General features: G+C 46.7%; 1 protein-coding gene across 2 annotated transcripts in view; it reads right to left on the bottom strand.

Moving 5' to 3' along the window:
* TAF1 (TATA-box binding protein associated factor 1) overlaps positions 1-25,382 on the bottom strand; it is a 298,119-nt gene that overhangs the window by 187,043 nt on the left and 85,694 nt on the right. For both annotated transcript variants that reach the window (XM_063937154.1, XM_063937155.1), the window contains exon 6: positions 767-982. In XM_063937154.1, coding sequence (XP_063793224.1) covers positions 767-982 — 216 coding nt within the window. The remainder of the gene's footprint in view (positions 1-766; positions 983-25,382) is intronic.

Below are 25,382 nucleotides of genomic sequence, written 5' to 3'. Positions count from 1 at the left end.
CTTTTTAACTAAAAACGGCTTTGAAGTCCTGTATGCATATTAACTTCGGAATTGGCAGAAAAGATATGCCCTACTGTGTGTAAAAGCTGCACAGATTATTGAACACCACAATTAGCTGGATAAAGAGACTCTGTTGTAACAGCTTGCTGAAGTTACTAACAAAATTAACACCTGGCGTTTGTGTTCATAAGGATACAAAGTATACAGTATAATTGGAGCAGGGTGAATTACAGTGCTGAATGAAAACAAGCGATACAAATGTTTCTATAGAAAAAACTTTATTTGTGATTAATTATTATACATATATGACCATGTTTTGAGATAGTAACAAATTTATGTGGATTTAAGTAGTGAAGTCTACAAAGGAAATACCAAGGTATTTTATGATTTAAGATAAAATAAATCTTTTTAAATATAGTCTGCCAGCACTGTCTGTGCTTTGTACTTTTTTCTTGGTTTGTGCATTGAAAGGGTAGAGAATTCCCTTTTTTTACAGTGAGCTGCTTGCACACAAATTATTTAAATACTTAGCCTTTTTATTAGTGCCAGGGGGTATTTTGCGGTTGTTGCTTTTTCTGGTTTTTAATTTTTCAATCTTAACCAAGAAAATGATTGTTGCGGACACTAGTTTTACATAAGGTTATTCTTATGGACATTAAACTGAAAAGTAATATGAAAAAAGTTTAAAAAATACACATTATAGCTGTAACTGCTTTTAGTATTTTTCCGCAAGTAAATAGGACCTGCTGCAATATTACATGCTCACCTCATCATCAGAGAGGCACTGCTCAGGTGGGGGGGCTGGAGCATATTCATACTCCCAGCAGGACTTCTTCTCGATTACTACGTCAGCATCTTCACCCTCTTTTGTCTGTACATCCTGAGTCGATTCCCGATGCTTCTTTCTGCGCTTTCGGCGAGCACTGCGCCAAACCGACAGAACATTTTTACCAGGTCCAAAAAGCCGAAGGAATCTCAAGACCTGTAGAAGTACAATAACAGTTGTTAAACATGAGAAAAACACAATTCACAGCACTTATTGCAGAGTCTTTAGTACCAATATGTTATTTGTGTGCACATTAGAATACAGAGAGATACTGTACACCTATATGCAGTGTGGAATTTACATTACAGATATCGTTCTGCTTTCAGTAAATTATGTATTTCATGAAAGAGATTACATGTTTATAAATACCGTTTACTGTATTTAATGAAACACATGCATCTCTATCCAGTCTGATTTTTTATTCTTTACAAGATTACATGACCATTAGAAGAAATGGGGAAAGTTAATTGAAATTGTAAGTATGAACGGGAAATAGGAGAGGAAAAAAAAAAAAAAAAAAAAAGGAAAACACAAAAGTAGATATAAACAAACATAATAATGAAAAATGTAAAAAAAGTAATTATGATTTAATAAAATCACTTTAGTTTTCATTATTATATTTCTTTTTATATCTACTTTCATATATTTTACTTCTCTCTCTTTTTCTCCTATTTCCCCCTTCATACCTACAATTTCCCTTAACTTTCCCCATCCCCTCTTCCCTCAACACATACCAACTGAATTTTGAAATATGCCAAGCAAAATGGAACCTGGGAGGAACATAAGGTTCCCGCAAAATAAAGCTCTTCTGGTTCCTGAGTAAAGCACTTCCAGTTCCTGTTTTAACCTAAAAAAGACTGCATCCAAATAGACCACTTCTATTCTTGACAAAGAATCTAGTGTGATTTGAAACACGTTGGAGGAAAGCAGTAGATTGGGGAAGCGCAAAATACAACTGCACCAATTCTGGCGTCTTACTACTGGAAGCAACCGCAAACACTTCCAGTAAAGAACACGCAACACATTCGCTGCACAATAGAAGCCAATCACCAGCATTCCGGCAACTGAACCTAGGGCAAGTTAGAGAAAGCTCACACCGCAGCCAAGAAGGCACAAGCAGCTCTGCATTGGCCAGCAGCGGGTGCCCTTCCTGCTAATAAAGCACCAAAAGACTGTGGGCCTAATTCTGAGTTGATCGTAGCAGCAAATTTGTTAGCAGTTGGGCAAAACCACGTGCACTGCAGAGGGAACAGATATAACATGTGCAGAGAGAGTTAGATTTGGGTGGGGTGTATTCAAACTGAAATCCAAATTGCAGTGTAAAAATAAAGCAGCCAGTATTTACCCTGCACAGAAACAAAATAACCCACCCAAATCTAACTCTCTCTGCAAATGTTATATCTGCCCCCCCCCCCCCTGCAGTGCACATGGTTTTGCCCAATTGCTAACAAAGTTCCTGCTGCGATCAACTCAGAATTACCCCACCTCTCCTACTTTTTACCAGTCTTGCTGTACCTCTCTTTCAACCCTAACCTCATAGACCCTTTAAAATTTCACTATCTTTGATCATCAGACTCCGTTTTTAAAACTTAATTTTTTATGCCACCTCTTTATTATGTTCATTTTAGATTAGTGAGGTTATCACTTGTTCAGTTTGGATGTGTTTATTCTCTCATTGTTGCGATTTTGTGAATAGAACCTTCTCTTGAGTAGCTTTCTTCTAACGCTAGGGCTACAATTGATATGTTCAGTCTGCTATTGATACATAATATAAATTATATGCTCTATAAAACACCACTAAATCAATATGGGACCAGTTGGATATGCACTACAAAGACCAGTTTTCATGACACTGCAGCAGATCACCCAGCTGGAGAACAGTAGTGTATTTATTTACATTGTTGCCATCTCCTTCCCAGGGACAATCGCAAACTTGAAGTTAACTCTGGGTACAAACTGTGCCGGCCAAACACTTACTGATCAGACGCTGGACGTGGCGGCCAGCAAGTGTACAGGCGGTCGACGTACTGCCCGTACACACAGCCAGATGACCCGATATATCTGCAAATATATCGCTGGCAGCACAGCCAACGAGATGTGTCTGTGAATGACATCGTTCACAAACAGGGCCGGTGCTAGGGTGTTCGGCGCCCCCCTGCAAACTTTAAATTTGCGCCCTCCCATACTTTACAAAGGGACAACACATATAATTCCCCCTGTAGCAGTGATGCTTATACACATAATGCTCCCTGTAGTAGTGCCACTTACACACGTAACGCCCTCTGTAGCAGATACACTTACCAACGTAACGCCCCCTGTAGCAGTGACGCTTGCACACACAACACCCCCTGTACCAGTGATGCTTACACACGTAACGCCCCCTGTAGTAGTGACGCTTGCACACGTAACACCCCCCTTTACCAGTGATGCTTGCACACGTAACGTCCCCTGTACCAGTGATGCTTACACACGTAACACCCCCTGTACCAGTGACGCTTACACATGTAATGCCCCCTGTAGAAGTGCTGCTTACACACGTAACGCCCCCTGTAGTAGTGCTGCTTACACACTTATAGCCCCCAGTAGTAGTGACGCTTGCACACGTAATGCCCCCTGTAGTAGTGACGCTTACATACAACACCCCCTGTAGTACTGACGCTTGCACACATAACGCCCCCTTTACCAGTGATGCTTGCACACGTAATGCCCCCTGTAGTAGTGCTGCTTACACACGTAACATCCCCTGTAGCAGTGACTCTTACACACGTAAAGCCCCCAGTAGCAGTGCCGCTTGCATGCGCAACGCCCCCTGTACCAGTGACGCTTGCACGCGCAATGCCCCACTTTACCAGTGACGCTTACACAGGCAACGCCCCCTGTACCAGTGCAGCTTGCACACTTAACTCCCCCTGTAGCAGTGATGCTTACACACGTAAAGCCCCCAATAGTAGTGATGCTTGCACACGTAACACCCCCTGTACCAGTGACGCTTGCACACATTATGCCGCAGTCACATACACACAGTACATACATTACACACATACACAGTTGCACATACATATAGATACTGTATACATACACACACACACACACACACACACATACACACACATACATATATACATACATACACACATACACACACTCGCTCTCTTTCCAGCCACTTACATAAGGAAGTTTGGCAGTTCATCCTCCTGTGTTGCAGTGCAGTCTGCAGCCTGGCCCAGTGTAGCTCTGCCCTGTTTCCCTGTGTAGCTCCGCCCCTTTTAGGTCCGCACACTGCACTCTGAGTCTGTGACAGCGGAGGGGAGAGGAGGCTTCATGCTGCCGGCGCCGCTGCCTGTGGTAGACTGTGACAGGCGCAGCAGCAGGGATATTTGCTCAGCACAGGGATACTAAGCAGGGAGAGCGCCTCTCCTTCCTGGTCGCCTCTCTGCACTGCATCCCGTTGCTGAACAGTTAGCGCCGGGCCTGTTCACAAACATATCAGAGGTACACACCTCTATCGTTCATAATATATATATATATAAACCAGGGATAAGTGCAAGGTGATAAACGCACCAGCCAATCAGCTCTAATATGTAAATTAACAGTTAGGAGCTGACTGGCTGGTGCGTTTATCACCTTGCACTTATCACTGCTTTACCACTTCCTTATGCCGTCTCCAGGCTTAATACATCTGCCCCATTATTTCTAATTTTTTTATGGTACAGGTTGAGTATCCCTTATCCAAAATGCTTGGGACCAGAGGTATTTTGGATATTGGATCTTTCCGTATTTTGGAATAATTGCACACCATAATGAGATATCATGGCGATGGGACCTAAGTCTAAGCACAGAATGCATTTATGTATCATATACACCTTATACACACAGCCTGAAGGTAATTTTAGCCAATATTTTTTATAACTTTGTGCATTACACAAAGTGTGTGTACATTCACACAATTCATTTATGTTTCTTATACACCTTATACACACAGCCTGAAGGTCATTTAATACAATATTTTTAATAACTTTGTGTATTAAACAAAGCTTGTGTACATTGAGTCATCAAAAAACAAAGGTTTCACTATCTCACGCTCACTCAAAAAAGTCCGTATTTCGGAATATTCCGTATTTCGGAATATTTGGATATGGGATACTCAACCTGTATAATGGATACGACTACTATGGAAAAAGGAAAAAGATTTCTTCGCTAATTCATCAGGAAATGTAGAAAAAATATGCTCTGACATTATGGAGCTGAAATATTTATTGCTCAACTCAGACAAGCACTCTAAACATGAATATGCCAATATTTTTACAAATCAAGCCCCAGTTACAAAATTTTAAAAGTGTCCTATGTATAGGACATTGGGTCTTTATGTATACAAATATATATGAATGGTATTTTGTTGTGCACAAATGTATGTCATAATAATAAGACAATGACTTTAAGCATGCATCTGTAGTTATTTTTCTTAACTGCCCTCCAAGTATCTACCTTTTGAAAAAAATCTCTGGAGGGTAGACAAATATGGCTGCCAGTCATATACACACACACACACACACACACACACACACACACACAAACAAAGACCCTGTGTATATCATGTGATCGCAAATGGGGGAGAGGTGGTTTGTTCCAAATTCTCTCCACCCACTATGCAGATTACATGTGACCATGGTCATCAATGTAACTGCAGGACAATGTACAGAGCTATAAATCATTAATAGCAGCCTCAAGAAACAAGCCAAGGACAGATGCTATTTGCCAAGATTCTTCTTAATACGAGACAGAATTAAAAAAACCAAAAAAAAAAAAAAAAAAAAAAAAAACTTATTTAATCTGTTGCGGCCCTAATATCAGCCATTTTTAGGATTTATTTCCCCTAGGAGACTTAATACAAATAGTTTGCTTATTACTGACAACACGGTGATTGGATATTCTATTTTATTAATATTATTATTCTCTTTTTTTTTTAGTAAACATCACCAAGAAAAACGTAGTGGTTGTTGTTTCATTTCAGAAAAAAACAATAAGCAGGAATCTACACATAGGTTCTTTTCACTCTTTTCATCTGCCTACTCTAATATCTATCCCCTTGACTCTATAACCTCACAAATTAGTAAAGCTCTGTCTGCTGTGCTTATTCCAAATTTAACTAAAATCTGTAATCTCTCTCTGTCTACTGGTATCTTTCCTTCTCTGTACAAACATGCAGTGATTACTCCCATTCTGAAAAAAAAAACAAAAAAACTCTGACCCGAACTCTCCCTCAAACTACCGTCCCATCTCTCAGCTCCCATGCCCCTCCAAGCTACTTGAGAGACTTGCCTACACTCGCCTCACACACTTTCTTAACTCACACAGCCTACTGGACCCACTTCAGTCAGGATTTCGTGCCCAACACTCCACAGAGACAGCACTGACTAAGGTAGTGAATTATTTGGTCACTGCTAAATCTAAAGGACATTACTCTCTACTTATTCTCCTTGATCTCTCTGCTGCTTTTGACACTGTTGACCACTCTCTTCTCATACAAACACTACAATCCCTAGGTATTCAGGACACAGCCCTCTCTTGGTTCTCATCCTACCTATTGAATCGCTCCTTCAGTGTTCGTTTCTCTGATTTCACCTCTTCTTCGCTACCTCTCTCAATTGGAGTACCGCAAGGCTCAGTCTTAGGTCCTCTGCTTTTCTCTATCTGTACCACATCTCTTGGCAAACTAATCAACTCTTTCGGATTTCAGTACCATCTGTATGCGGATGATACTCAAATCTACCTATCCTCCCCTGATTTGTCACCATCTGTATTGGGCCGTGTCACTGAATGCCTTTCTGACATTTCATCTTGCATGACATCTCGCCACCTCAAACTTAATATTTCCAAAACAGAATTATTTATATTTCCACCGGCCAATAGTAGTTTCCAACCTGATATCTCTATCACTGTTGAGAACTCGACAATCATCCCTACCCCACAAGCTCGCTGCCTAGGTGTCATTCTTGACTCTGAACTGTCCTTTGTTCCCCACATTCAATCTGTCTCAAGATCATGTTACATACATCTAAGAAACATATCCAAATACGACCATATATTACACAAGACACAGCAAAAACTTTAATCCATGCTCTCATTATCTCCCACATTGATTATTGTAATAGTCTCCTGACCGGTCTTCCCAAACATAGGCTCTCAACACTACAATCCATTTTGAATGCAGCTGCGAGGCTAATCTTCCTCGCTAGACGTTCATCGTCTGCACATCCGCTCTGTCAGTCCCTCCATTGGTTACCGGTATTTTACCTGTGCCTTTTCCTTGCTGACATTAGCACCTACTATTTTCATGTAGCATGCAGCATAGGACCACCAGAGCTGGGGCTGGTGGCTCACCATGTTTGCAAATGTATGTAATTGAGAGCTCTGCATAACTATTAATATGTAGAATAAGTCTCTTTTGCTGGTCTATTACAGTGTGGTGGGGGAATTTTTTTTTTTTTTTTTATAAAGTAGATTAACCCCTCCCTCACAGGCACCTGTAATGGAACAAAAATGGGACACATATAGGGGCAACACTAGTATGCAGATCACTGTGTGTGCAGAGATCAGCTGCAGCAGGGGAACTGATGATCCTTCCTTTACTGCCTCACGCTTCACTGCACTTTGCAAAAAAGCGAGAGGGAGGGGCAGAAATTAAAAATACACATCTGCCTATACAGTAACACATGGGGAGGGGAAGCCCTAATACAGTGGGTGTGGAGGTTGGGACTAAAGGGCCCTAACACACAGTGCGATCCGCCGCCGAGCTGCCCGACGGCGAATACGGCCGACGGGCGACCCAGCGGCGGGGAAGCAGTGACTGGGGGAGTGAAGTTGCTTCACTCCCCCGTCACCCGGCTCCATAGCAGTGCAGGCAAATATGGACGAGATCGTCCATATTGGCCTGCATGCACAAGCGACGGGGCACCAGTTATGAAAGAGCGCGGAGCCGCGCATCGTTCATCGCTTGTGCCTCCACACTGAAAGATATGAACGGTATCTCGTTCATTAATGAACGAGATCGTTCATATCTTTCAGTCATATCGCCCAGTGTGTAGGGCCTATAAGCCACTGGTTCAGTATCTATTACCACTAGGGGGCTGAGAGGTTACTTTACAACAGATGTGTCCTCATACATCTTTGCTGCAGTCACGTCAGGTCACGTAAGAATCTTCTAGCGTCGGGCACCTTTTTTTGCTGAAAATGCGTCTTCGTCGCAACGTGACTATGATGCACGAGGAGAGTGCTGATTCATTTGATATATGGCACTTGTATATCTGTGTGCGCGACAGTCTCTGAATCTGTACACGAAGTGCTACAGTGTAGCAGCCACAGCTTTTTTCCAATACAAGTTCTGTTCTGCTAAAGTGTCATATCAAATCAGCATAATCTGCTTGTGCGTCTTAGCTGCATTGCGTTAAAACAAAGACGCACTTTTGGGAAAAAAAAAAAAAAAAAAGAACACCATGCGTTAGCAGAGTTGCACTGGACCTTGCGGCTCATTCACGCCAGGCGAGATACGATACATGGCATATTGAAAATGGATGCAGGAGTACACATCTGTATGGATACTGGGGGAGAGGAGGTGCAAAACCAGTAAGGAAGGTAATCATGAGTGTTTGGCTGCTGAGAGGACGGTCTGTTGGACCATCTACTGCAAATCTTGAGGGGGGGAGGGGGGTATATAAACAATAAATAAATCTCATACAAAAAAAAAAAAAAAAAAAAAAGAGCTGAGTTGTGGCACAACCTTTGTTGCAAATGGGGAGAGAAGTTCTTCATTGTTGGAAAAAAATGGAGGTACAGGAAAAATCCCAAGGATCTGACGGTGGGGGAAGCAATTTACAGTCTCTCCCTTTCTATGCCCCTTGTGCAAGACAAACCTGACTAAAAAAAGCCCCTAGGGCAGACGTTTCCAAACTTAGTCCTCAAGGCATCCTAACGGTCCAGGCTTTCAAGATAACCATGTCTGGGCACAGGTGATTTAATTTAAGTACCTCAGTCAATTAGTAGAAGAATATGCAGCAATATGCTGACAAAAATCGTAACACAACCTGTGTGTAACCACAACCAATAACTGCAGATACAGTACGCACTGGGACGGGCGCCCAGCATCCTCTACGGACTAAGAGAAAAGGATTTACCAGTAGGTATTAAAATCCTATTTTCTCATACGTCCTAGAGGATGCTGGGGACACTTCAAGAACCATGGGTTTATACCAAAGCTCTAAAATAGGCGGGAGAGTGTGGATGACTCTGCAGTACCGAATGACCAACGTGAGGTCCACCTCGGCCAAGGTATTCAAACTGCAATACTTAGCCCAAATGTTTGCTAAATAGCTTCTCGGCAACGATGCAATGCCGAAACTCTCCGGTCAACCCCCCCGGACGAGCCCACCTTTCTGGCAGAATGGGCCTTCACTTATTTCGGTAACGGCAAACCTGTCATGAGATGAGCATGCAGAATTGTATGACAGATCCAGCGCGCAACGGTCTGCTTGGAAGCCGGACCCCCACTCTTGCTGGGAGCAAACCGGACAGACAGAGCCTGTTTTCCTAAACGGAGCCGTCCTGGCGACATAAATTTACAAAACTACCACATGCAGAGACACAGATTCAGCGAAGACATCCGTAAGCCACAGGCACTCAATGGGTTGGTACAGGTGGCAAGAAGGAACCACCTTCGTAGAAATTGTTGACGAGTTTCCAACTCTGCTCTATCTTCATGGAAGATCAAATAAGGTCTCTAGTGAGACCAGACCGCTAACTCAGACACTCGCCTTGCGTATGCCAAGGCCAACCTGACGACCCCTGAACAAGTGAGGAATTTCACTCCGCCTTACGTAAAAGGTTCAAACCCATGTGATTGAAGGAACTGCAACACCCCATTAAGATTCCCTGGTGCCACTGGGGCACAAAAAGAGGTTGGATGTGCAACACTCCCTTCACGACAGTCTGAACTTCTGACAAGGAGTCCACTTGATTCTGAAAGAAAACCGATAAGGCCGATTTTAATAGTTGAAAACTCTGCCGTAGGAGTCTTCTTGGATTCACACCCAAGAAACCTATTTCCTCCAAAAACGGTAGTAATGTTTAGACATTACCCCTTTTCTAGTCCGAACAAGTGTGGGAACTACTTCTGTGGGAATACCCTTACGGACTAATATCTGGCGTTCAACCACCATGTAGTCAAACGTAGCCGATGTAAGTCCTAAAACACGCATGGCCCCTGTCGCAACAGGTCCTTGCGCAAAGGAAAAAGCCAGGGATCTCTTATGAGTAATTCCTGAGCTCTGGACACCAAGCTCTCCTTGGCCAGTCAGGGACCATGAGGCTCGGCCGAATTTTTTTTGTATGAACCCAGAACTTTCGGAACGAGAGAAAACATAGGGTATACATATACCAACTGAAAACACCCCCGGCGTCACCAGTGTATTCATTGTTCCTGTTTGAGGGTCCCTTGACCTGTAACTCTGAAGCTTCTTGTTGAAACGAGATTCCATCATTCTCACTTGAGGAAATCCCAACGACATGTCACCCTTTCGAAGAATACTTGAAGGAGGTCTCCCCACTCCTGGATATAGACCATCTGCTGAGGAGGTCTGCTTCTCAGTCGTCCACTTCTGGAACGAACATCGCTGACAAAGCGCTTGTATGTTTCTCCGTCCTGCGGAAAATCCTTGTGGCTTTTGCCATTGCTGTTCTGCTTTTCATTTGTAGAAAGTCGTTGTAAACGGCCCTTAATTCTAGACCGGTTATGTGGTGACAAGTTTCCTAACTTGACCAACTTCCTTGGAAGTTTTCCCCCTGAGTGACCGCCCCCCAGCCTCGGAGGCTTGCATCCGTGGTCACCAGGATCCAACGTGATCTCAACCCTGCGCCCCTCTAGGAGGCGAGAACTGCGCAGTCACCACAGGAGTGAGATTCCAGCCTTGGAAGACAGGATTATCCTCCGGTGTATGTGTAGGTGGGAACCGGACCACTTGTCCAACAGGTCCCTCTGGAACACCCTGGCATGGAAACTGCCAAATCGAGTGGCCTCGTAGGCTGCCACCATCTTTTCCAGCAACCGAATGTATTGATGCAATGACACTCTTACTGGACTCGGAATTTGTTTGAACAGACTCTGGATCTCCAGAGCCTTCTCCACTGGAAGAAAACAAACTCTTTTTCTAGTATTATTCCCAAAACAGACAGACAACAGCGTCGTTGGGACCAACAGTGATTTTGGCAAGCTCAGGAGTTAACCATGTTGTTGAAGAACTGACAGGGTGAGTGCAATGTTTCGCACCAACTGGTTCCTTGAACTCGCCGTTATCAGGGAATCGTCCCAGTACAGGATAATTGTGACTCCGTACTAGCGACGGAGAACCATCATTACCACTATCATCCTGGTGAAAATCCTTGGAGCCGTGGACAGACAAACGGCAACGTCTGAAATTGGTAATGACTCCCCTGAATTGCAAACTTCAGGCAAGCCTAATTCGGAGGAAAATGTAATTAGGCCTTCTTTGTGTCTACTGAGACCATGAAAAAAACTCCTTTTTCCAGATTGGAGATCACTGCCCTGAGAGAATCCATCTTGGATTTGAATTTCTTTAAGTAGAAAATGAGGGATTTCAGATTTAGGATTGGCCTGACCGAGCCGTCTGGTTCTGGGACCACGAAGAGGCTTGAAAAAAACCTTTTCCCTGTTGTGCCAGAGGAAAACCAGGTCCATGACCTGATCCTGATACAACCTTTGTATTGTGTCGCATACTACCTCCCCGTCCGGAGGAGAATCAGTAATTTGAAAAAATTGGCGAGGGGAAACGTCTGGAAACTCCAGTATGCACCCATGGGACACTATTCGTAAAACCCACGGGTCCAGGTCCGTTCTAGGACTGACCGAAGAGTTTTTAGACGTGGTCCCACCGGTGTGGGCTCCCGCAAGAGAGTCCCAGCGTCGTGCGGTGGATGTGACAGAACAGAGGATGATGTCTGCTCCTGTGATCTTGAAGAGGCTGCTGACCTCTTCCCTTTCCTCCTTTCTCTATCTGCAAAGAAAAGGGGAACCTGTATCTATTATGCCGAAAATGACTACATCCGACAAGGATGCGTCATCAGCCGTTGTGAGGGAACATATGGCAAGAAGGTAGACTTACCAGCGTCATCTGCCGAGATCAAACTAACGAGGCAGTCACCAAACCAGGCTTTACCTTCATAGCATTCCAATGGTGAATCCACAACGTCCTCCTAGCCGAGACTGCAATGGAATTGGCCCGCGAACCCAAGAGTCCTACATCCCTTGTAGTCGCACGGCAGTATGCTGCAGTGTCCTAGATATGACCCAACTTAAGGAGTATCCCATCTCTCCCCAGGGTATCTATATTGGATGACAAGGTAACCGACCATTTCAGCCCACTACTACTCCCCCATGCACATGCAATAGCAGGTATAATTAACGTACGCGTGGACACATAACTTGAATATAACATAGCTTCCTGCATACGATCCTTTGTGACAGGGCCCCGTGCAGAACAGGGGGTAACACCCACTTTATCCTCTCCGCGGTGGGAAAAGAATAAACACTCGGAAATATAGATACCCTGGGGAGAGATGGGATACTCCTTAAGTTGGGTCATATCTAGGATACAGGGGAGGCTGATATAACATTTGCAGAGAGAGATAGATTTGGGTGGGGTGAGTTCAATCTGCAATCTAAATTGCAGTGTAAAAATAAAGCAGCCAGTATTTACCCTGCACAGAAACAAAATAACCCACCCAAATCTAACTCTCTCTGCAAAGGTTATATCTGCCTCCACTGCAGTGCACATGGTTTTGCCCAACTGCTAAAAAATTTCCTGCTGCGATCAACTTGGAATTACCCCCAATATTAGGCGGGCGGCAGCCATGAACAAGTTGAACGTGGCGGCACTTCAAATGTAGCGCCGGCCGCCAGCCAATCAGAGCTGGCGGACCGGCAGCCAATCAGGGAAGCTGCAGCAGCAGCCAATCAGGAGCGACTGCTGCGGCCGATTCCCTGGCTGGCGGCCGGCGCTTCATTTGAAATGCCGCCGCGTTCAGTGTGTTCATGGTTGCCGCCCGCCTAATAGTTAGTACTATTACTTACACCCACCCTCTCTCCCTCCGTGCAGTCAGTGGTGCTCCCTACAGCCTTCCTCCCTCCCGCGCCGCTACCAACCCTCCCTGCCGCAACCTACACCCTCCGTCCTGAGTCCCGCACCGCTACCTACACTCTTCCTTCCTCCCGCACCGCTACCTACACCCTCCCTACCTCCCGCACCGCAACCTACACACTCCCTACCTCCCGCACCGCTACCTACACCCTCCCTCCAGCGCTGCTCCCTACAACTTTCTCTGATCCCTACTGCAATCCTGGGATTGACCGTTTTTCAATCCTGAATCCCGGGATTGAAAAAACGGCCCAGGATTGGCCTCCCTACTATCTATCTATTTATCTATACACGCACATACATACATACATATATATTTATTTATTTTTTATTTATTTTTATTTTGTCAGGAACAGCAGGGTCCCTAGTGACGTTAATACGTTCTTAATGTGTATGAAACATGTACTGAATGCTGTATATTATTTTGTGGATCTAATGAGGAAACATTACGGTTGACAGAAGAACAGTATTCGGGTCGATATCCGGGAGTAGTAACTGGGCAAAATAACCATTTTTTGCGACCCCAAGGGATCTGAGGGAAATATATTCTATGAATATGACACCCTCCATAAATATTACTACGTCTGTGTCTGGGTCACAGCTTTATGCATCCTTACTATACATATATTCATATATGTATAGCCCTTTCTTTTCCTTTTCTTTTTTTAATTCAGATATTGGTGGTGCCGACAGGGTCACCCACACACTTGTGTCCCCATATAGTTTTCTCTTGGGAAAAACATCTACCGACATGTTAACACGTTTTTCCATGTACCATGAGGAGTCGGTGGTGCCGACAGGGTCACTCCCACCCCCGTTTGTGGCATAGCACTCAGCCTCAGACATGCCGACACACATTTAGGAAACACCCACCGACATTACACTGGCTATAAGGGAAGGACCCCAGTACATTCTGTCAGGGAACACAGAAGGAGTTTACCAGCTCACCACCCAGCGCTCAATCCTTATATATTGTGCTTTATTATTAACTTATCTTGTACCAATCAACTGTGCCCCCCTTCGTTTCTCACCCTGTTATGTACAGTAGTGTTTTGGAAGGACCAGCGTCTCTGGAGAGAAAATGGCGCTGATGTGAGCCGAGAGGGCTAAGCCCCGCCCCCTCAATGGCGCGCTTCAGCCCCGCTATTTCTTTAATATATTTATACTGGCAGGGGTTGGATATAGTGTCTAAGCACTCATATTAGTGTTTGACAGTCTTTATTTGAGGATTTATATGCTGCCCAGGGCGCTCCCTCCCCCCGCACCCTGTAGTGTCGCTGTGTGTGGGAGCATGGCGCGCAGCGCGATCGCTGTGCGATACCTCAAAAGCCTTCACTGAAGTCTTCTTATCTTCTTCTACTCACCTGTCTTCTGACTTCTGGCTCTGCAAGGGGGGTGACGGGCGGGCTCTGGGAGTGAACCCCTAGGTGTACCTAGTGTTCCAAACCCTCAGGAGCTAATGCTGTCCTGTAGCCAAGAAGCAGAGCCTTTAAACTCATCAGAAGTAGGTCGGACTTCTCTCCCCTAAGTCCCACGATGCAGGGAGACTGTTGCCAGCAGTTCTCCCTGAAAATAACAAACCTAACATAAGTCTTTTCCGAGAAACTCAGTAGAGCTCCTCAGTGTGCATCCAGTCTGCCTGGGCACAGATCTAAACCGGAGTCTGGAGGAGGGGCATAGAGGGAGGAGCCAGGTCACACCATTTGAAAGTCTTAAAGTGCCCATGTATCCTGCGGATGTCTATACCCCATGGTTCTTGAAGTGTCCCCAGCATCCTCTAGGACGTATGAGGGGGGGGGGGGGGGGGGAAACACGGCCTTTATGCGGACGATATGATTTTATATTTATCAGATATGTCAGGCTCCCTGCCTGCCCTTCTTGCCCTGGTGGAAGATTTTGGCTTCTACTCTGGTGTGCACATTAACTGGGATAAGTCCGTGGTGTTCCCTTTGCTTTCTTCTACTATACAACCCCCGGACTATGATCTCCCTCTGCGGTGGTCTACACAGTTTAAATATCTTGGTATTCATGTCTCTCATTCCCCTGCTGACTGTCAATTTAAATCTGTCCCCTCTGATTCTTAATCTACGTGCCAAGATTGGTATATGGCAGAAGCTTCCCTTGTCAGTCACGGGCCGTGTAAATCTCATCAAGATGATTGTTCAACCAAAACTTTTATATATACTTCAGAATGCCCCGGTTTCTATCCCACTCTCACAATTTAAACTGATCTCCGGCTGCTTTACCTCTTGTGTGCGGCTCTAAAAGGGCATGTATAGCATTTAAAACATTGTACAGGTCTCGTAACGCAAGGGGCTTGGCCCTACCGGACATGTATTTATATTATTTGGCCACGCAGTTAGCTCAGTTGGGAGTGGGTTACGCCAGGGGACTACGGGAATTTACCGGTGACTCTCCTTGATAGGGCGGGTCTCCGATTTACCCCATTGCAATTTCTTTTGGCACGTATTCCAACTACTCGTCTTTCCCCTCTGTTACACTAGGCATCGAAAGTGTGGTCTGCGGTCACTAAAATGATGACGGTCCAAAATATTGATCCATGCTCCCCTATATGGAATTATAAGCAGTTAACTGAAGTTAGTCTCCTGGAGGGTAGTGCGGCCTGGATCTCCTATGGGGTTTCTGCTATAGGCCATCTCTATCAGGATGGTGTCCTCCATTCCTTTGAATACCTGACCTCCACATTACGATATTCCTAGGCATTATTTCTTTAGATACCTTCAGCTTCGTCATGCCTTGAGTGCGCAGTGGGAGGGGGGGGGGGGGAATACGACTCCATCATTCACTGAAGCCCCGGTCCATATCTTGATTCGGAATATGCCCAGTCGTAAGACTATTTTGGTGCTGTACTCCTCCCTTCATTCCCTCTCTAGTTTAGATGGTTTGGATACGTTACGTACTAAATGGGTGGTTGATTTGGGTGTGTTGGAGGATGAGGATTGGGAATACGTTCTTGGCTTGCAGAGGTCTGCCACGGCCTATGCCAGATTCCAGCAGATCCAACTGTATATTTTGCACAGGGTCTACTGGACCCCGAGTAGGCTTTTTAGAATTGGAGAATCAGCGACGGACATCTGTCCTAAATGTTCCGCTCCTGCTGCTGGTTTTTGGCACCTGCTATGGCTTTGTCCTCAAGTGGCATCATTCTCGAGAGCGGTCGTGAGCAGTATTTATAGTACAGGGATTCAAATACCTCTTCTGCACCCGCGTATATGAGTCTTTGGTCTGGATTTAGAGATCTCTTTGCGTGCTTATTTTAGGGTATATGTTAATAACCTTCTCACTCTGGCCCGGGTGTGTGTATAGCTTGCACGCGGATGGGTGGCGACCCACCCTCTCACACGGCTTGGGTGGCACAAGTTAATACCACTTTGTCACATGAGCGTTTTATGGTTACCAAACGTAACTGTCCTGGAAAATATGATAAGATTTGGAGTCTCTGGCTGAACTCCAGATTTTCTCGTGATCCCCCTACCTAGCCTATACTGTATGTATAGTTTGTTGCTTAGCTATGTGCCTGATGCTGCTGACCTCCCTCACTGTCCTCATACCTATATGCCTGTATGTACAACTGACGCTACTATGTTTCATTGTATCCACTTGAAATGCATATGACTTTGTTTATGGTTTGTCGGTTATAAAATTTGAAAAATCAATTAAAAAAAAAGGGTATTTTTGTTAGACGGCATAGCCGTCTGCAAAATTTGACGCCCAACAGAGGCAGTCTCCAAACGGAAAGTATGAAAACGGTAAAACTTAGTAAAGGTATGCACGGCCGACCAGGTCGCCGCCCTACACAGCTGCTCGACAGAAACACCACCGCGAACAGCCCAGGAAGCTCCCACAGCCCTATTCGAATGAGCCCTCAATGAGTCAGGAACAGGCAAGGCCAAAGAAATATAAGCCTGCCGAATAGCAGACGTAACCCAGCGTGCCACCGTATTCTTAGAGGCCGGCCAGCCTCGCTTGGGAGCATCGATCAAAACCAACAAGGTATCCGTACGACGAATATCCTTAGTACGGGACAAATAAATTCGTAAGGCTCTAACAACAACTAATAACTCTAAATGACAATCCTGTCCAGAAGACTCCGGAACAAATGCTGGAAGGACTATGTCCTGATTCATATGGAAAGCCGACAACCTTTGGCAAGAAGGTAGGCTTTGTACGCAAGACCACTCGATTTTCATGAAAGACCAACAAGGGCGGTTTGCAAGAAAGCGCCGCTAACTCGGAAACACGCCTGGCCGAAGCAATGGCCAAAAGGAAAACCACCTTTAGAGTAAGATAGCGAAGCTCAACAGAGTCCAGTGGCTCAAATGGAGGCTGCTGGAGTGCCGAAGAACCAGATTTAAATCCCACGGTGGGACCGGAGGAACAAAAGGAGGCTGAATCCTGACCACACCTTGAAGGAACGTTTGAACCTCCGGAATAATAGCCAATCTTTTCTGAAAGAGAACCGACAATGCCGAAACCTGCCCCTTAAGGGAAGACAAACGAAGTCCTTTAGTCAGACCATCCTGAAGGAAAGACAACAGACGAGGCAAACGAAAGAGGTGCGGTGACAACCCCCGCTTTTCACACCAAGCAATGTAAATACGCCATACTCTGTGATAAATACGAGAAGTGACCGGCTTCCTAGCCTGAAGCATAGTCTTCACCACCGGTCGAGATAACCCTTTTGCTCTTAAAATGCTGTATTCAAGAACCAAGCCGTCAAAGCCAGACGATTTAAATCGTGGTGGAGACAAGGACCTTGTAGCAGGAGATCGGGTCGCAGGGGCAGATGGAACAGTTCCTTGGTCACCATGCTGCGGAAAAGAGTGTATCACTGACGACGAGGCCAGTTTGGGGCTATAAGAATGAGCGGAAGACCCTCTCTCCGGATACGTTGAAGTAGACGTGGTATCAGGGAATTGGTGGAAACACATATCCCAGGCGAAATTGCCACGGAGCTGTTAATGCATCGATTAGTCTTGCTTGAGGGTCCCGAGTTCGCGATCCGTACCGAGGTAGCTTTCGGTTTAGACGGGATGCCATAAGATTGATGTCGGGTGTTCCCCACATAGACACTAGGGCTAGAAAGACCTCCTGATGAAGTTCCCATTCTCCCGGATGAATCGTGTGACGGCTCAAGAAATCCGCTTCCCAGTTGTCCACTCCTGGAATGTGAATTGCGGAGATGGTCGGAACCCACCGTTCTGCACACTGTAGGATATGGGTGACGTCCTGCATGGCTCTCCAACTGCGAGTTCCGCCCTGTTTGTTTATGTAGGCCACCGCCGTTGCGTTGTCCGATTGAATGCGCACTGGACGACCTTGGACTTCGTTTTGTACCTGAAGTAGAGCATAACGAATTGCTCTTAACTCGAGAATGTTGATCGGTAACTTCGATTCTTGATCGTTCCAGAGACCCTGGAAGTGCTGAGATTGAAACACCGCCCCCCAACCGACTAGGCTGGCGTCCGTGGTGACCATCATCCAAGACCAAACAGCAAACGGTGCCCCCCTGGTCAGATTGGGACTGTGAAGCCACCAATGGAGAGACTGTCGAGTCCGAACCGACAGCCGGCACAACTGCAAGTCCAGATGTGGGCTCGTTAGATCCCAAGACCCCAGAATCTGAGCCTGAAGGGCTCGAGCAAGGAATCTGGCACATGGTACTGCTTCGAACGTCACCACCATCTTGCCCAACACCTGCACACATCGGAGGACCGAGACCCTTGGTAATTGTATCAGGGAGCGGACTCTGGATTGCAGATCCTGAAGTCTGTCCTGAGGAAGAAAAACCTTCTGACGTATCGTGTCGAACAGGAGACCTAGGAAAATCATCTCCTGAGAGGGAATCAAGGAAGACTTCCGGAAATTCACAATCCATCCGAAGGATTGGAGAGTGTCCGTGGTGTGTTGTAGATGTTGTTGAAGAAGGTCCGGTGACGGAGCCTTTATCAACAAATCGTCCAGGTAAGGAGTAATGTTGACCCCCTGACACCTGAGGATGGCCACCACGTGACCCAATATTTTTGTAAATACCCGAGGGGCCGTGGATAGACCAAAAGGAAGAGCTCGAAACGGGAAATGCCAAGGGCCTAGTGCGAACCTCAACAGTTGTTGATGACCTGACCAAACTGGAATATGAAGGTATGCGTCTTTTATGTCGATAGATGCCAAATACTCCTCCGGTTCCATGGCCGTGATGATCGAACGTATCGACTCCATCTTGAATTTGTGAGTGGAAAGATATGGATTTAGGCATTTTAGGTTTAAAATGGGACGAAATGAACCGTCCGGTTTGTTTACCAGAAAAAGACTCGAGTAAAATCCCTGACCCTCTTGAGACCTGGGAACTGAAGAAATTACTCGTTGCTGAAAAAGTGTGTAAGTAGCCTGAATGAGTGCTTGTCGTCTGAAGGGATCGCGTGGGAGATGAGTAACGAAAAAACGGTGTGGAACAGGTTCCTCGAGGTCCAAAATGTAATCCCGGGTTATGACCCCTGTCACCCATTGATCTGGATGTGACAGAAGCCACTTGTCTTTGAACTGTAGTAATCGTGCTCCCACTACCAAGGATCCCTCCCGATTGCTCCCCGAGTCATGCGGCAGGTTTATCGGTAGGCTTGGCTGCCGGTCTACGAGGTGCCTGTGCGCCTCTACCACGGTATGCACCTCTGCGTGGAAATCGTGAGAAGGCTCGAAAGGACTGGACACCACCTCTGCTTTGAGTACGAAAGGACCGAAATTTCGTTGGCTTTGATTTTTGAGAGGCACTTGGAAGAAACGGGCTCTTGCCACCCGTAGTGTCGGAAATAATCTTTTTAAGTTCCGGGCCAAAAAGAAATTCACCCTCAAACGGAACGGCTGTCAAAGTCGGTTTTGAATCAGAATCCGCGTTCCAAAAACGAAGCCATAGTGAACGCCTCGCCGTAACCGCTAGAGCAGATACCCGTGATTGTAACGAGGCCGAGTCCAACAAGGCTTCTCCAACATAAGCGAGAGCTTCAGAAATTTGTTCAGCTAGTTGAATAGCCTCTGACGGATCATCCGACTGCATACCAGAAATTACTTGAGCTAGCCAGTCATCAACTCCCTTAAGGACCCAGGCACTAGCTAACATTGGACGCAGAGAAATACCTGATAAGGTAAAAACGGACTTAAGAATCACTTCAATCTTCCGATCCGTCGAATCCTTCAACGTCATAGATTGTACCGAAGGGATTACCGTAGCCTTTGCCAAATGAGAGATAGGAGCATCCACCTTTGGTGCAGTTTCCCAGAACTTTGTATCTTCCTCTGCAAATGGATATAAAAATCTTAATTTTTTAGGAGCCTGAAAGCGCGAGTCCGGCTTAAGCCAAGACTCTTTTAAAATCTCTGCAAAATGTGTATATGAAGGAAAGACCGTTACATGTCTTTTCTGGTGTTTGAAGAAGCCCGACGAAGTCTCCGCCTCCACCGCATCCTGAAGATTAAGAGTCTGATGGATGGCCTCTATCAATAACCTGACACCTGAACATGAAGACAATTCTTCTTCCCAACCGGAAGCATCCTCCCACTCAGAATCCAATTCGCCTTCTTCCAGGGGGGTGGCTACCTGATCTAATTCCTCTCCTGGGAAGGTGATAGCGGGAAGCTGATGCTGTCGTTTACTAGACATGGGACCTGAAGAAGCGACAAACTTGTTAATAGACTGTGCTAAGTCTGAAAGACTCTTGCCCATATTTCTTGCCCATGGAGGTTCCACATTAGATTGACTAGAATCAGTACTTGACAGCGATTGGCGCAAATCAGCAATAGCCTCGGCCATGCTTTTGGCCCATAGAGGGACAGACTGGTCTGTAGACACACTAGGCTGCTCTACGTCAGGTGTAATGGAGCACGCCGTGCAGAGAGGACCCAAATCCGTGCTACCCTTTGAAAGTTTGGAGCCACACTGAGAACAAGCAAAATATACAGCTGAACCTGCTTTCCCTTTAACAGTCTTGTCTGGCTTACTGGTCATTGTTAAACCTATCAGCAAGTATAACTATCAAAGAGAAAAGAATCACAGTAGTCCTATAGAGAGGTAACCTTATACAAGAATTCCCTCTAATATGTCCTGTACTGTAGTATATCCTATAGTGATCCTAAAGAATCCCTTAGCATAAAATGAGTCCCAGAGCACATGAAATAGGCATGTTCTACTTGCTGTTTTTGCTGCACCCCACCTGTACAAACAGGGCGAGTACGCTGGGCTCCCTTGTGCTGTGTTATGTGCAACGCAGCATCCCCCGCTGGTCTCTCAGGCAGAGAGACGAAGATGGCGCCTGTAGCTGAGTACCGCCACCACAGAGTAAGGACGGCGGCGGGAAGACGCTGCAAGGCGGGAGAAAACAGGGTGCGAACACGTCATCGTCTAGTGCCCCGCCGCGGTGACCGCCTCCCTACCCTGCAACCTCCGTACAGACAGCGCGGCAGGCAAGACACGACTCCCATGAAACGAGCGGCGGAAGTGGGACTGAACCGCTCCGTCCGCTCGCGGGGGTGTGTTGTAGTCGGAGAAGTGCCGCAGAGACACCGATCCGTCCGCTCGGGGGGGAGGGGGGGGCAGGAGATCCAGCGCTGCATATATAAATAAAAGAACATGGAATAACAGCCCAATGCTGCACAGGCAGGTTGTAGCGGTCTTACCCGCACAGTGCCTCCTAGGAAGTCCAACCTGTATCCAGCAGAGATACCAGCCTTCACATAAGCATGTGCAACCACCATTCTAATCCACCTGGCCAGGGTCCGCTTGTGAGCAGGCCAGCCACATTTGTGAAATCCAAACAAAACAAAGAGATAATCAGATTTTCGAATAGAAGCAGTTCTCTTCACGTAGATACGGAGAGCCCGTACCACATCCAAAGACCGCTCTTTGGGAGACAAATCAGGAGAGACAAAGGCCGCAACCACAATCTCCTGATTAAGGTGGAACGAGGACACCACTTTTGGTAAATAACCGGGACGAGTCCGAAGTACCGCCGGTCACGGTGAAAAATCAGATACGGGGAACTACAAGAAAGGGCCCCCAAATCCGACACTCTTCTAGCAGAGGCAATAGCCAGCAAGACCACCACCTTAAGGGAAAGCCACTTCAGATCAGCTGAACCAAGGGGTTCAAACGGAGGCTCCTGTAACGCCTCCAAAACCACCAACAAGTCCCAAGGAGCCACAGGCGGGACATAGGGAGGTTGGATACGCAACACACCCTGAGTGAAAGTATGAACATCAGGTAAAGTCGCAATTTTTCTCTGAAACCACACCTACAAGGCAGAAATATGAACCTTGAGGGAGGCCAGACGCAGGCCTAAATCCAGGCCCTGTTGCAGAAAAGCCAAAAGTTTGGCTGTACTAAACTTGGAAGAGTCATAATTGTTAGATGCGCACCAAACAAAGTAGGAATACCAGACCCTATGGTAAATCCGTGCAGAAGCCGGTTTCCAGGCCCGCAACATAGTTTTAATGACCTCTTCAGAAAAACCCTTAGCCCTCAAGACGGAAGCTTCAAGAGCGGCGCCGTCAAAGACAGCCGGGCTAGGTCCTGGTAGACACAGGGGCCCTGAACGAGGAGGTCTGGGCGTTGTGGAAGTAGAATTGGACGCTCTGATGATAGGTCCTGCAGGTCTGAGTACCAGTGCCGTCTGGGCCACGCTGGAGCTATGAGAAGCAGAATTCATTTTTCTTGCTTGAACTTCCGAATTACCCTGGGCAGGAGTGACACCGGAGGGAACACGTACGGCAGCCGAAACCTCCACGGCACTGCCAGCGCATCCACGAATGCTGCTTGAGGATCCCTTGTCCTTGCTCCGAAGACCGGAACCTTGTGATTGTGTCGAGACGCCATCAGATCTACATCTGGAAGACCCCACTTTTCCACGAGGAGTTGAAACACTTCTGGATGGAGGCCCCACTCGCCGGCATGCACGTCCTGACGACTGAGAAAGTCCGCTTCACAATTCAGGACTCCCGGAATGAATATTGCCGATATGGCCGGTAGATGGCATTCGCCCAATGTAGAATTCGTGAGACTCCCTTCATTGCCAAACGGCTTCGAGTGCCGCACTGATGATTTATGTAAGCCACTGTGGTGGCATTGCCCGACTGTACTTGAACAGGACGGTTCTGAATTAAATGCTGGGCCAGGTTCAATGCATTGAAGACCGCCCGCAACTCCAGAATATTGATTGAGAGGAGAGATTCCTCCTTGGTCCACCGACCCTGAAGGGAGTGTTGCTCCAGCACCGCGCCCCAACCTCTTAGACTGGCATCTGTCGTCAACAGGACCCAGTTGGGTATCCAGAAGGGACGGCCCCTGCACAATTGTTGGTCCTGGAGCCACCAGAGCAGCGACAGATGGACCTCAAGTCAATGAGATCATTTAAGACCTGATCCGGTGAGGCAGGTCATCCCACTTGGCTAGAATCAGCCTCTGGAGGGGGCGAGAATGGAATTGAGCATACTCCACCATGTCGAATGCTGACACCATGAGGCCCAGCACCTGCATAGCCGAATGTATTGACACTTGCGGACGAGAAAGGAAGCAACGAATCCTGTCCTGAAGCTTCATGACCTTCTCCTGACACAAGAACCTCTGGTTGTGAGTGTCCAATAGCGCTCCCAGCTGCACCCTACTCTGAGCAGGGATCAGGGAGGATTTCTTCCAGTTGATGAGCCACCCGTGGGCTTGTAGAAACCGGATAGTCATATCCAGATGATGTGGGAGAAGTTCTGGGGAATTTGCCAGGATTAACAAGTCGTCCAGATACGGCAGTATCCTGACCCCTTGACGACGGAGTACCACCGTCATCACTTTGGTGAAGACTCGAAAAGCCATTGTTAAACCAAAAGGTAACGCCCGAAACTGGTAATGGAGGTTGCCAATAGCAAACCTCAGGTGTCCTGTATGTCCAGAGAGACCATGTAGTCCCCAGGTTCCAAGGCTAGAACTATAGAGCGAAGGGTTTCCATACGGAACTTGGAAACCTTCACAAACCTGTTCAATGCCTTGAGGTTGAGAATGGGCCAGGAGGACCCATTCGGTTTCGGGACTAAAAACAGCAGAGAATAGTACCCCCGGCCCCTCTGCACAAGAGGCACCTGTACTACGACTCCTGTATCCAGGAGGGTCTGTACCACCGAATGCAGAGTGTTTGCCTTTGTCTGGTCCAACAGGACGTCTGTCTGGCAAAATCAATGAGGGGTTCGGTTTTTGAAGGCTATGGCGTAACCTCAAGTGACGACTTCCCGTACCCAGGCATCTGAAGTGGTTTTCAACCATTCCTGGGTATACCCTAGAAGCCAGCCCCCCACCCTGTGATCCCCCAGGGGGAGGCCTGCCCCGTCATGCGGCAGGCTTATCGGTCTTGGAAGCTGGCTGACGGGCCGCCCAGGCTCTTTTTGGCTTTGGCTTACCAGGTTTGGAAGTGCAGGCCTGTTTGTTGTACGCCTGACCTTTTGCTTTACCTGAAGGACGAAAGGGGCGAAAGGACGTACCTTTAGCCTTCGACACAGAAGGAGCGGTATTAGGCAGACAGGCAGTTTTGGCAGTAGCCAAGTCAGCCACTATCTTATTTAAGTCCTCCCCAAACAGAATATCTCCCTTGAAAGGGAGTACCTCCAGGGTTTTTCTAGAGTCCAGATCCACAGACCAGGATCTCAGCCACAATATCCGGCGAGCCAGGACTGACGTAGTAGAGGCCTTGGCTGCTAGGATACCGGCATCAGAAGCCGCCTCTTTAATATAGCGAGAAGCTGTAACAATATAAGACAAGCACTGTCTAGCATGGTCAGAGGAGATTTCAGCTTCTAAATCCAAGGCCCATGCTTCAATAGCCTCTGCAGCCCATGTAGCTGCAATAGTGGGCCTTTCTGCAGCACCTGTGAGGGTGTAAATCACTTTAAGACAACCCTCCACACGTTTATCCGTAGGCTCTTTTAGAGACGTGACGGTAGTGACAGGCAGAGCTGAGGAAACCACCATCCTAGCCAGATGTGAGTCCACTGGAGGAGGCGTTTCCCAATTCTTAGACAGTTCTGGCGCGAGAGGAAAGCGATCCAGCATCTTCTTTTGAGGCACAAACTTCGTATCCGGGTTTTCCCAGGTTCCTGACGTATATCCACTAGGTGATCAGAGTGAGGTAAAATTTGTTTAACCACCTTCTGACGCTTGAACCTATCAGGTTTCTTAGGCGGGACGGATGGCTCGGGATCATCCGTAATCTGTAGAATTAATTTAATAGCCTCCAAAAGATCAGGAACATCCACATGTGAACTACCCTCCCCATCAGCCGTATCTGAATCAGTACCTGTGGGGT

This window comes from Pseudophryne corroboree, chromosome 8 (assembly GCF_028390025.1).
Source record: "Pseudophryne corroboree isolate aPseCor3 chromosome 8, aPseCor3.hap2, whole genome shotgun sequence".
Taxonomy (NCBI): Eukaryota; Metazoa; Chordata; class Amphibia; order Anura; family Myobatrachidae; genus Pseudophryne; species Pseudophryne corroboree.
This window is presented reverse-complemented; position numbering and strand designations above follow the sequence as displayed.